Source organism: Cydia fagiglandana, chromosome 6 (assembly GCF_963556715.1).
Source record: "Cydia fagiglandana chromosome 6, ilCydFagi1.1, whole genome shotgun sequence".
Classification (NCBI taxonomy): Eukaryota; Metazoa; Arthropoda; class Insecta; order Lepidoptera; family Tortricidae; genus Cydia; species Cydia fagiglandana.
The window spans coordinates 16,349,986-16,363,111 of NC_085937.1; the positions used below are offsets into that span (position 1 = coordinate 16,349,986).

A 13,126-nucleotide genomic window follows, 5' to 3' on the forward strand; every position below is an offset into this window, starting at 1 on the left:
ACACGTATGGGTTTGATGAAAAAACAAGACCGAAGTGATCCCATAAGTGTTCCGTAAACAAAGTTTTGTACGGAACACTAAATATTGAGCTTCAGTTCTAAGTATGGGGACCCCCCAAAATTTTTTTTTTCTATTTTTGTGTGAAAATCTTTATGCGGTTCACAGAATACATCTACCTACTTACCAAGTTTCAACAGTATAGTTTTTTAGTTTCGGAAAAAAGGGGCTGTGACATACGGACGGACAGACAGACATGCAGACATGACGAATCCATACGGGGTGTTTGTAATTATGTATTTGATGTTTGTTGTGATTGTTTAATTTAATTTAAATTGAATTCTGTACAAATGTACTTTTTTGACCTTCATAGGTGCATTATATATGTTAATGCCTAAATTGAATAATAAAGAAATTGGAAAAAAGATTGGAAATTGGTTCCGTTTTTTGCCATTTGGCTACGGAACCTTAAAAATGATAAAGTAACTTTTTCCATTACCAACCCTTTAAGATGAAGTTCAATGCCTGCAAGTAGCTAGAGTTAGACCAAGCAAAGTAGTAAGTTTTCATAATGCAAGTTGAAGTTTGTTTTTATTAAAACTTAACTTTGTGCTTGTTGCAGATGCAGACTAAGTTTTGTTTCACTTACGCTTATTCTTAGCAGATTGTTTGAGGGTCAGAAAATTGTTGCAATGGTAATTTTTCGTTATGTTTGGCGGAATGGACAGTCGCTCTTTAAGGCCAAGCGCGCACCACGATTTTAGAATCGCGCTGTAATATATCGCAGAATATTCCCTGCGCGCACTGCGATGAAAAAGTCGACGATTTGTTCATTCTCAACATGGATTTCGTACCAGTCGTTTGTCATGAAACGTGTCTTTAATATGCAATCGCTGTATGACTTTGAGCATTTATGACACAAAGGTGATCCCAGTCTATTTCCATAATTAAATGGTCAACATCTAGCGTCTCATTTTGAGACTCCATTGGAGAAGCAGGTGCCGAGATGTTGAGACATGTCTATTAATTGAAAAACGCTTTTTAAAAATCACTAACTATTATTTATGAAAACTAGAAGAATATAAATGATCGTATTAGATTCATAATTGTTACATATTTGCGCTAACTTATTTTTAAAATGTGTTTTTCAATTAAGAGACACATCAAGAGTGTTTACCTTATTTCTATCTTCCGCACCAATTGTAAGTTTCTGTTTGGCCCAATGGTTGACTGGTAGAGAATTCCTTATGGCATTAACTGCGCCATTTGTACTTTCTTGTATTGTGCAATAAAGTTAAAATAAATAAATAATAACTATAGTTTGTCGGCAGCAGCAAATACTAAGCATTTGATACTAGCAACGGGGTGCAAAACTCCTGACTTCGGTCAAACTCGGCTCTGCTCGGCTCAGCATTGCTCCGAGCATTTATTAGGGTTGGCACCACTTGACTTCCTTTTGCGTGCACGACCACAGATAAGAAAATCACTTGATTTTTGACAACCCTAAATAGCCGAAAGGGATAGTGCCATATATTAGAAAGGGACATCATTATATTAGGGAATGCAAATCGGTTATTTTCGGTTATTTTTTGTATGGAAATAATCGGTTATTAACCGAAACCGCGGTTATTTCCATACAAAACATAACCGTTTTGCATTCCCTAACCGCTGTCAAACTTCGGTTTAGTAGAAAGTCGACGATTTGTTCATTCTCAACATGGATTTCGTACCAGTCGTTTGTCATGAAACGTGTCTTTAATATGCAATCGCTGTATGACTTTGAGCATTTATGACACAAAGGTGATCCCAGTCTATTTCCATAATTAAATGGTCAACATCTAGCGTCTCATTTTGAGACTCCATTGGAGAAGCAGGTGCCGAGATGTTGAGACATGTCTATTAATTGAAAAACGCTTTTTACAAATCACTAACTATTATTTATGAAAACTAGAAGAATATAAATGATCGTATTAGATTCATAATTGTTACATATTTGCGCTAACTTATTTTTAAAATGTGTTTTTCAATTAAGAGACACATCAAGAGTGTTTACCTTATTTCTATCTTCCGCACCAATTGTAAGTATCTGTTTGGCCCAATGGTTGACTGGTAGAGAATGCCTTATGGCATTAAGTGCGCCATTTGTACTTTCTTGTATTGTGCAATAAAGTTAAAATAAATAAATAATAACTATAGTTTGTCGGCAGCAGCAAATACTAAGCATTTGATACTAGCAACGGGGTGCAAAACTCCTGACTTCGGTCAAACTCGGCTCTGCTCGGCTCAGCATTGCTCCGAGCATTTATTAGGGTTGGCACCACTTGACTTCCTTTTGCGTGCACGACCACAGATAAGAAAATCACTTGATTTTTGACAACCCTAAATAGCCGAAAGGGATAGTGCCATATATTAGAAAGGGACATCATTATATTAGGGAATGCAAATCGGTTATTTTCGGTTATTTTTTGTATGGAAATAATCGGTTATTAACCGAAACCGCGGTTATTTCCATACAAAACATAACCGTTTTGCATTCCCTAACTGCTGTCAAACTTCGGTTTAGTAGAAAGTTTCCTTTCCGTACGGTAGTACTATTAATTATTCTGTGGCAACACCAACGCTCTCAAGTCATAATGCCGGGGTCACATTAACGGGAAACGCCGCTGATTACCGCGATAATGGACGTTTTTCATACGGTCACACTGGGATTATCGCGATAATCGACGGCGTTTCCCGTTAATGTAGCCCAGGCATATCCTAATCTATTCATTTTGAATTATTATTATTTTTAGTGTATTTTAACTTTGCTTTGATTATAATGTATTGTACCTTTATAAATATATATACTATTGTGTCCTTTAAGTGTATAATTGTACTATGGGTTTGTCTCAATATATATTTATAACAATAAAATAGTCCGACAAACGGGCTGGCGTGTAACGGCTGGGTGTAATATCGTACGTCGGATTTTCGGTTCGTTCGGCATCTCGTTACTTCAAATGAAACTTTCGTCTGAATTTCCCGAAGGAAAACTAACGGTAACTTATTGCAGTCCCATGTTGGGCGCCATTTGTTTCGATACTTTATTCATTTTCGTATAAAAAGAATACCTATTCTTTTTAATAGAACAGTATCGTATTTAGGCAGCTATCTACTACTTAGGCACGAGCTTACACACAGGACAAATAAAATAAATAGAACAAGCTATTTTCAATTAATGAGGTGGTTACATTTCATTACGGTTAAGGTGCAAAATTATATTTTATAAAATTGCGGAATTTATTTTTGAAACAACGAAATACAAGTGGATAATAACATAATAAAATACTCAAATTAAAACTTATAAATAAAACAAATCATTATCGCTTGGTAACCCTCTGGAGAGCAATACTGACCCGCTGAGCGAAATATAATTGAAGAAGACAAGTATAATTGAAATCTAGAGCGAAATTGAATTGAACTTCAATTTTATCCAGACGTAAACAAAACAACAACGCGTAGCACCGTAATGTACGTGTTGGTCGATTGCCGTGCATCACTCGCCCCAAGGGCCCACAACAATTACTTAAAAGGACGCAATAAGAACTATTCTCATTATTTCGGAAACATGAGACAGGTCGAGATGTCTGGTGACCCCAGTCACATTCGCCTTTGTGAAACAACTTTGTAAATTATCGCAAAAGTCATTAGCTACCTTAAGGCCCCCCCCCCCACATCTGGCGTCTTTCGAGCGTCGGCGTCTGTCCAGCGCTATGGAAAATGACGTCGCTGCGCAGTTGCGTCGACGTTGCGTCGAGCAGCGGCCATAGAGTCGTAGACGCCGACGCTCGATGTGGGGGGGGGGGGGGGCTTAGTCGTGATCGAGACTTAATTTATTTAGAATCAAAACTTACCTGAGAGTCCTTCATTGAAAAGAAACTTATTTATACGAAAAGATAAGTTATCATTTAGACCTTTGAAGCTGATTACGGTTATTTTAGTATAATTATAGTTGAAATGCTCTGAAATTATGTGGGTTGGGCGTGGATAGGAGAAATATTAATAATCAACAATTAACCAAGAGTTAGTAGCAAGTGACCTTAACGAAGAGTAAAATAATATTGTTTCAAAGTTAATCTGTCTCGGGAACAGCTTATTTCAGATAATTACAAGTATATTGGTCATTGGTTCTTAGCACTATCTGTAATTTATTGATAATAAGTATTCTAGTTATTGGACATTGGAAGTGTGAAATTGGAGTGTGATGTGTTGGTTTATTGTGAAATGAAACTTTCTATCCTTTCATTTGATTTATTTTCGTAATATTCAACTGTTGACTGACAACAAATTATCTTAATATATCCAATTTGTACATAATGACTTAAGAAAATATGGCAACACTCATATTTAACAATAAATACACGATAGTTAATGGTGTCATCATTTTGAAGTTCTAGCAATCCGATTAGGGTTATTACAGACCCCTACCAGGAATTTAGGTGACCTGAGGATATCTTTAGTATTTTTATCATCATTCAATTGTTTTTTAATGACGAGGTCACCTAAGGGTCTCTATTGTTTCCCAAATAGTTTTAAGTCATAATGTATTGTTTGTCCGAATTTTCGTTAGTCATAATTGGTTTTTCTCAGAAACGCGTAACTTTTCAGGATTGCCATAAAACAAACCTAACCTAACCTAACCCATCTACAGCATAACCTTACGAAAATCCTGAAAAGTTAACGGTTTCAGTTTTATGACTAACGAATATATGGCAAACAATACATTATGACTAAAAACTTTATGGGAAACAAAGGGACCCCGGTCACCTAAATATCAGGGTGGGAATCAGAGCTCGGATAGGGTGAGCTATTTGCCTTATATATGACATAAGACATGTCAAATTATAAGGCAAATAGCTCACCCTATCCGAGCTCTGGTGGGAATACATGACAGTTGATAGCAGTCTATGAAGACAAACGACTCACTTATTCGATGTAAAATTACTACTAAACGTCACAGTAACTCTTAAATTGATTGTCTTTTAAGTTAACCAAGGTGGCGACTAATTATAGTCTTACAATACAGTTGAAAATACTCACATTGCTACTCATTTTATGATTACAATTAAAACAGTGACAAATAATTTGTCATAAGTATTAAATTTATTAAAACATGTCAGACATAGCTATGATTAAATGTAGTTAATAATATTGTACCTGTATGGAAGATCTGTAAGTGACAGATAAAATCAACATCTATTTAACATCATGATCTTATTTGATATAATCTCATTAAATTATTTGAATGCATTATATGATTCACTTCTTGAATGACAAATGTTCTTAACGCGCAACAACTTTAAAGTCCTTAGCATAGTAAAAGGAGGAAAGAAGGTCATTTCCGTTAAAACTTTGAACACATTTCGCGCTTGTCTACTACAGGCGGCTAAAATGGGCGTCAATGGACTGAACAAAATATACACGACAGCGCGCGTTATGACCTACTTTTTCATTTTACTATGGTCTTAGTGAGACAATGCCCAGATTTCATACCGAGCACACTAACAACATCATTATTCATTATAGACATATAGAGTATAACAACAGACAGACCCCTCTCGCCGCTGCGACTGCACCATGCCGACCATTCGTTGAAAAACTTGACACTAAGCGCCACATCAACTCAAGTTTCAATCATCTTATAAACATTTTCTTAAACACATTTGATATGAATCGCCTATTCTAGAAGAGTGTTGTGCGCTAACATGCAAATACAAGGAAGACGATAATTATTATGATAAACCATTTGAACAAGCAAGTTTTTCAACAAATACCTTCACCGTAGACAACGAGATACGATTATTCGAAAGTAGACCACGATACAATCGAAGAATAAAAGTACCTAGTGCTCGAGAGTCTGAATCGGTGAAACTTTAAATTACATTTATTGAAATGCAAAAATATGTACACTTTCTCGCCATTAGGCCCTCTGTCCCTTCGAAAATAGATGTCACTCGACGTATCTATATAGATTTTTTTATCATACTGTTCCCGACAATTGGGTATTCAATAAAGATACGGTTATAGTAATAAATGATGCCAATTAAATACGCAGATATCTGTGTTTATCAGCATTGTTTTGTAACCGTATTATGATGTCATGATGTACGTTTTTATATCATTTAACACAGTTATACCTATTATTTATATGTATCAGTTTACAATTTTTGCGAAGTAGCAACGCAATTATCTGAAGCACGATATACTTTTACGCGGCCAAATATTTTGTGATTATATCGAAAATCGAGTCCAACCATGAGCACAAAAAGCATATATTTACTTGCTTACAGCTCAAATCATCTGCACAGCAAACGTTGTAATACTGCAATACCCCCCTCCTCACCTCTGTATCTGCATCATATACCCAAATACCAACTGTTAATGTTTAACGTTTATAAATTTCGGAAAGTCCTATCTAATATCCTATAAGGTTTCTACGCTTACATTTACATTATACTGTTTCAACTTTTCTACATTCTGAACCAGTCGTGACGACGTACCCTTGTGTATTAGACATTTCAAGTAAAACTATTTCTCTTAACATCACATAAATGATCAGTTCATCAGTAGCTGACAATACGACAGCAAGTGTTTAGAAAAAAGCTCTGCATATGTAAATAATGCTAAAAAGAAGCTTTTTTTGTAGCAATATGTATTAACACTAGAACAAATCTTTAGACCTGCATTTCTTTTTATTACTTCAATGCTGTTAGTATTTCGCTGTCCTTAAATTCTTAGAAGAGTAGTTATGTAATAATTCCGTATGAAAATTGAAATATTTGCAAAGTCAATTTAATAAAACAAAAACGTTCATCTCTCTGTCAACTTCTGGTAAAACAATAAAGCGCTTAACTAACGCAGCTATTACACCAAGAACTTCTTCCCCTCTAAAATTTCATATTCAATATTTCTAGGTAACTGGATTATTACAATTCTGTCTCGCTGAATTCATATTATTTCAAAAATATAAGCATTTCAATTGAATTTACCGAGATGAAATGCATATTCTTTTAATGGAATACTGTTATAAAGACAAGATAAGATAACTCCATATTTTCTTCATTTGAATGCAACCCTCACTGGTAAAAGTCCTAATATCGACCGAAATATTTTTCACAGAAGGAATAGCAAGTCGCGATCTAACCACAAACTTTGTGTCAGTGTGCAAAGCATTGATGTCCCATTTATACGATCTATCTTACAGTATAATACCAACTGATCCCGTCGACTCGTTGTCGAGTCCTACGTCCAATACTTAATGAATGAGCCGTGTTGAGTCAAATCGGCCTATGGGTTTTCGTATAGTTCGTTTTAGCGAGGTTTATTAAGCCGTTTTGGCTCGGCACGACATGGTTATGCTTAAGCTGGGCCGCCGGTCGAAGTGTAGCTTTGGTTATCCGGCGGCGTGTACTATACGTTTGATAACGTCAAACTACGTTGACTTCACTGTCCGTATAATTAGACCTATTGTCCGTCTGCTCTTACAAAGCCTTTCATTTTCCTGTTACGATTCTCTGTAATTTAGAATTCTCGCGGTAACGCTATCTGATAAGATATCTGGCGGTCACCGCTGGATTATCTTCGCGTTGTCAAATAATGAACGTACTGATTATTTCTTATCAGTTCGCAAACAGTGAGCGAATGCCGTAGATTGATAGACCACGTTTACAATCACGTGGTGTAAGGGAAATCCGGGAAAACAGTTTTTTTTTTGTAATGATAAAATATCATAGACATCATCGCAAATACTATGGCTGTTCCGTTAAAGATTCACGTCTCCCGGTTTCCCTTACATTACATATGATGTAGGAATAATCGCCTCATCAGTCCAAGGATAGTTAAATGAACTAGGAACCATCAAAATTAAGATACTATCATCCTTATTCCATCGATACAAAGGCCAAGATCGCTTACCATACACAGAGGACAAAGTAGATCTTTTTAGGACAGTGGGTTAGCTAGTCGCCTACGCGTCTTCGTTGAGTTGCTTGAAGAGTAGAGTCTCCTCGAAGATGTACTTCTTGAGGGTCTCCTTGGGCAGGTCGTCCAGCTCCATCGCGAAGCGGAACGGTTCCTCTGCTACTGGCTGCAGGGAAAAAATATACCTTTAAATATAAGAATTAAAACTGACTAGGTACATAACATTCGGCAATGTTCAGAACTAAAGTCGCGTTACTCCGTAATGGTTCGGCCACGATATTACGCGATAACGTGACCCGCGACGGCGGCAGCGACAACCATAGGTGGAAACGAAAGGTCCGATCGTTGTGTCTCGCTCCAACCTATATGGTATCACTACCGCCATCGCAAGTAGCTCAATGTCGGCGCAATAGCGTCAAACAACTTAAACTTTTATATTTGACATTCGAATATTGTGAAATACGAAATGTAATCACGAAATCACCGTAAAACTTTCAAAAATGAACGTATATATCAAATTTCATAATAATAATAACCAATTAAGTTTCCAGCAGCTTCGTTCTCATTTTTCCTTCAATAACCATTAGCAGAGCCTATGCGTTAACACGTAATCTTGTTTGGTAAAATAGGAGGCGCCCGGCCCCGGGGGTTTGTGCCGCCAATTCAATTTCCGCGTTGAGTACCGTTAGGTCGTCCACCTTAATATCACGCAATTTTAATTCAAACATTTACTTAGTGAGCCTTTTATTCAGCGCGTCGCTTATGAAACATTTTTGACCAGTGTAAGTGCTAACTCCGATTATATTTATTTGTTACGTATTTTTAGGTTAAGTTATACCAGGCACGTGGCATGTTTTGTGGATTGGATAAGGACACTAATGACTAACAATCAAGCTAACGACACGCCGCGCCGTGGGAGGAAAAGGACAAATATTGGACAAGCACGCGTGCCACCAGGAAAATGTGTCTAATTAACTATGGTAAAAATAAAATTTGTAATAATAGGAGTACCGTGGACCCGGGTATGTCCTTAAACTACGTCCAAGACCACCGGTGGACGGGCAGCAGCGTCCCTCAAATTCGGTGTACTCGACTGCGATCGCCAACCCGCCTGCCAAGCGTGGCGATTATGGCATACACCCCCCAAAGGGGGAGGCCTATGTTCAGCAGCGGACGTCTTATGGCTGAGATGATGAGGAGTACCGTAAACACGACCACAGAAATAATTGACTTACTGGTAGGTTTCAACTGTGATGATCAATGACGACTAAGGGCTGATTAAGGGCTGTTTTTGACGGCGCGTGAACTCGTATCCGATTTTAGTTACATTGAGGACTATTGGTTACCAATTCAGCCGGCCAATCAAATACCGCAATGTAATGAAACTCGCATGCGAGGTCACGCACCGTCTAAATGAGCCTTAAGTATTTAACTTTGTGACATACCTTTATTACTTTATGTATGTACTTATTGTAATGACATGAAAACGAAGCAAAAATCGTTTCAATTTTCACCGTACTTGACGTTAGACACTTTATATTTGAAAGGAGCTTTTATTTACTGGGGGGTTTAGAATAGATTAATTTTACTAAAAAAACACTATTAAGTACCTACATACATATTTCATAGAATTTTAAATAAACTGGGTTTAATTTACGTCCCATTGCCAACAGGAGCGGCTCCGTTCAGCCCTTTCATATAAAATGTATGTAATATTCTAACCCCTGTGCAGCCCTAGACACTACATCATGAATTCATGACGACCAGACGAATGCAGACAAATAAAACAAGTATGAGCGAAATTAAATGTATTTAGCTGAGTCAAAACTATGATGCTAAATCGTATGTTTTGTGTACCTATTGATGATTATCTTTGAATTGTTCCAATGAATCATAAGTATCAAACCATACTCCGAGGTTTTGGGTGCGCGAATGATTTCGTAATATTATAAAATGGTTACCAAACTATGAATTAAAAGTAGGAATAGCTAGTAAGCTCCAAATGTGGATATGTTGTTTCTATATTTACAATTTTAATTTTAACTACTTTTGGTTAGTGTCAAACATTCGCGCATCCAAAACCCCGGGGTACCTATGATTATAACAAAACAAATTTTGTTGCCTTAAACATCATAAGGAAAATGTAATTCCATCATATTTAGAATTCCTGAATGAAAACAAGCGTCACCACACAAGCCGTTCCGCTCTCGCCTATTAATCTATACGTGTTACGAATTTATCTTGTTACTAAACAAGCGAGAATTTGCATAATTCAAGAGTTTATAATTAGACCTTTCCCAGTAGATCTTTCCCAGATAGATATTTTCCCAGTAGAGATAGATAGTAAGTTATTATAATGTACAAGTTTTGTTACGACGTAGTTGTTAGACTAATATTTGCCGGGCCGTTTTCTCAGAATAATAAAATAAAACTGAAACTATCATTGAATAAATACGTCAAATTTAACAATTTAACTCAATAAACGTAGTAGTTCGTTAAAAGCCCGAAGGGATGTTTCATGTAGTCCGTAATTGGCTCGGTGGTTTAGTGGTCAAGGCGGCTCAAACAACCGAAACCTCTCCGAATTTCAGGACTGATGTCAACTCAAGATCATATTATAGTAATTGCAAAGCGCTTGCTAGTTGTATCGCTGTAGGGGTAATACAAGTTTAATTGCATGTTGCGCGAAGCATCGTCTCTTTCGCCAATAAATTACAAAGATGTGGATAGTTCACCCCGCATGCAGAGTTAATAGTAGAGGACCTGATGAAATTATACGGCATGCGATGTATTGAACTGCTGTCACATCATTACCAGGGTCCTCATTATTAGGGTCCATGTGAGACATTGTACATATATTATACTTGACATCTATAGGTACTGTACCATGGTTGCAATAAAGAATTATGAATGACTGTCATTAGAGTCGTACGTATCACTCAGTATAAGTATGAAAGTATCACGTCAAGCGGGCCCCGTCGACAACTTGATAATCGCTAACGCTACGTAGCGAACGAAACGCAACTGTCACTGTCATAGAAGAGTGACAGAAAGACACAAGCGATTCGATAGCGAAGCGCAAGCGATCGTCACCTTGGCTAGGCCGTCTGATCCACGGCAACAGAAGAAGAAGAAGAAGAAAGACATTTAATCCATAAAGCACACATACACAGGACAATAAGATGAAAGAAGTAAGATAAAGAGAAAATAATTAGAACAGCAAAAACATAGAAAGAACAGTGAACTAACCTCGTCATTGGGGTCGTAGTACTGCTCGAGGTAGGGGTGCGCGAGCGCCTCCTCCACGGTGATCCGCCGGTGCGGATTGAAGGTGAGCATGCGGTGCAGCAGGTCGAGGGCGCGCGCGTCGGCTCCCGGGAACAGCTCCACCCACGGCACGCGCGGCTTGAACGGCAGGGACTCCAAATAGCCACGAGCCTGAGGGCAAACGGAATTTGTAAACATAAATCCATTAAAGCAATTTTCTCAAAAATGGACGGCAAAGTCGACTTTGCCATCTAAAAAATAGGTCGCGAAGCGCGGAGTTTATGGTCAGTCAAAAATTAAAAAGTTAAAAACATTGCAGTCTCGATTTTAGGACTGCAATGTTGCATACAAATTCCATTATTTGTCGAGTTTCAAACTTTTTAAAAGTTGTAATGGCCATATCAAATGAAGGCACAGGCCCATTAAACAGCCAAACAGATGATTAGTACCGCGACTATTTAGCTGTCTCAAATAGGTTGGCGTATTTTCGGCAGAAAAATACACTTCTATTTTTTTATTAAAAAAAATAAAATGGCGGCAAGGGCTTTGTTCTGTGAAAATATATACGTAAGAATGTTGCTTTTGTAAAATATTTCTATGATATTTATATTTCTTGCACCATTTTTGAGAAAAGCACTATATATGACTCGGCTGGAAGGCTACTTGCTGGCTTCGGATTCAATTAAACGGACTCCCAAGGTCGTCCGTTTAAAACGAATCCTCAGCCTGCAAGTAGCTACTTCCGAGCCTCGACAATAATGTACTATTCCTTATTTACAGAAGCAAACTTGGAAAAATAATGTTGTACCGGAACAGTACATTAAGAAATAGAACTAAAACTGGTGGCGATTAGCCTAGCGTTTTGGTACAAAATTGGGTACACGACCCCAATTGGAGTTAAATCTGGCATTCTTCAAGCTGGGTTCAGGAATATTATGTAAACCGAATAAAAATTGGTCGAAGAATGTACTTGATAAATTTTCAAGCAACTTTCACAATTTAACGCGATCTATATTCGTACATTTTCTGACGTGATAATGTAAGTTATTTTTATCTGTGAAATCAACTTCCTCCGGTTCAGTGTTACGGACAGTACTTAAGATTGCTATTCATTGAACAGGTTTCAATACTCGTTTGCCAAGCCTTTATTTCCGTGTTATTACAAAAACCTTTCAATGGATAAACGGGCAATTGTAAATACATGTGCCAACTACAATAGCAAACTTTGATCCTGTTTGTAAATTCATTTATTCATGGCAGACCGAGTATTGGTTATTTATGTATCCAGAGCGCAACCCTTTTCCGCTTGTTTGTATAAATAAATAAGTTACGTATGACGTTTTAATATCGCCGGCTGATTGGTTGGACGCAATTTTGGGGATTATAACCCTCGATCGAGTTTCTTTTTGCGAAATAATAAAATAGCCGCATCGAGTAACATCAATTAAATTTATATTTCCTTGCGTCAATAGATTTGATGGAGGTATGTCTTTCACAGGCTGCCAAAAGGCAATGTATTGTACGTGATAATGGATGTGGCTTACAAAAAGGCATACAACCGATGACATAAATCACCAAGGAATGTGACGCCATCGGCAGCTCCTGGTGCATTTCCAATCGCTCACCTAGTTGGAGCGGCATTCGCACTTTATAAAACGATTGGTATCAATTTGACATCACTCGACAAATATTGGCTATGTGCGAAGTGAATGGTGAACGAAATACAAGCTAAAACGACGCGCAGTGGCGTCAGGGGACGATAGCTGTCAAAGACGAAGATCCACGATGGCTATTAACTCAACTGTCAGATAACTTGACTTGTACAAGAACATACTTGTTTAGGTACTTTACGATCTCATTTTTAATTTGTAATTAAAGTGCAGTGGGTTCAGCCAGCAGTATT

The 13,126-nt window shown here is 37.5% G+C and overlaps 1 protein-coding gene across 1 annotated transcript in view; it reads right to left on the reverse strand.

Annotated features, from left to right (window-relative positions):
• Nucleotides 1–5,173: 5,173 nt before the first annotated feature.
• Nucleotides 5,174–13,126, reverse strand: part of LOC134665427 (mitogen-activated protein kinase ERK-A) — a 101,500-nt gene continuing 93,547 nt past the window's right edge. Inside the window, exons 7-8 of the mRNA XM_063522393.1 lie at nt 11,206–11,394; nt 5,174–8,122 (exon numbers count right to left, since the gene is read on the reverse strand). Of these exons, the coding sequence (XP_063378463.1) occupies nt 8,003–8,122; nt 11,206–11,394 (309 nt within the window). The 3' untranslated portion in view covers nt 5,174–8,002. The remainder of the gene's footprint in view (nt 8,123–11,205; nt 11,395–13,126) is intronic.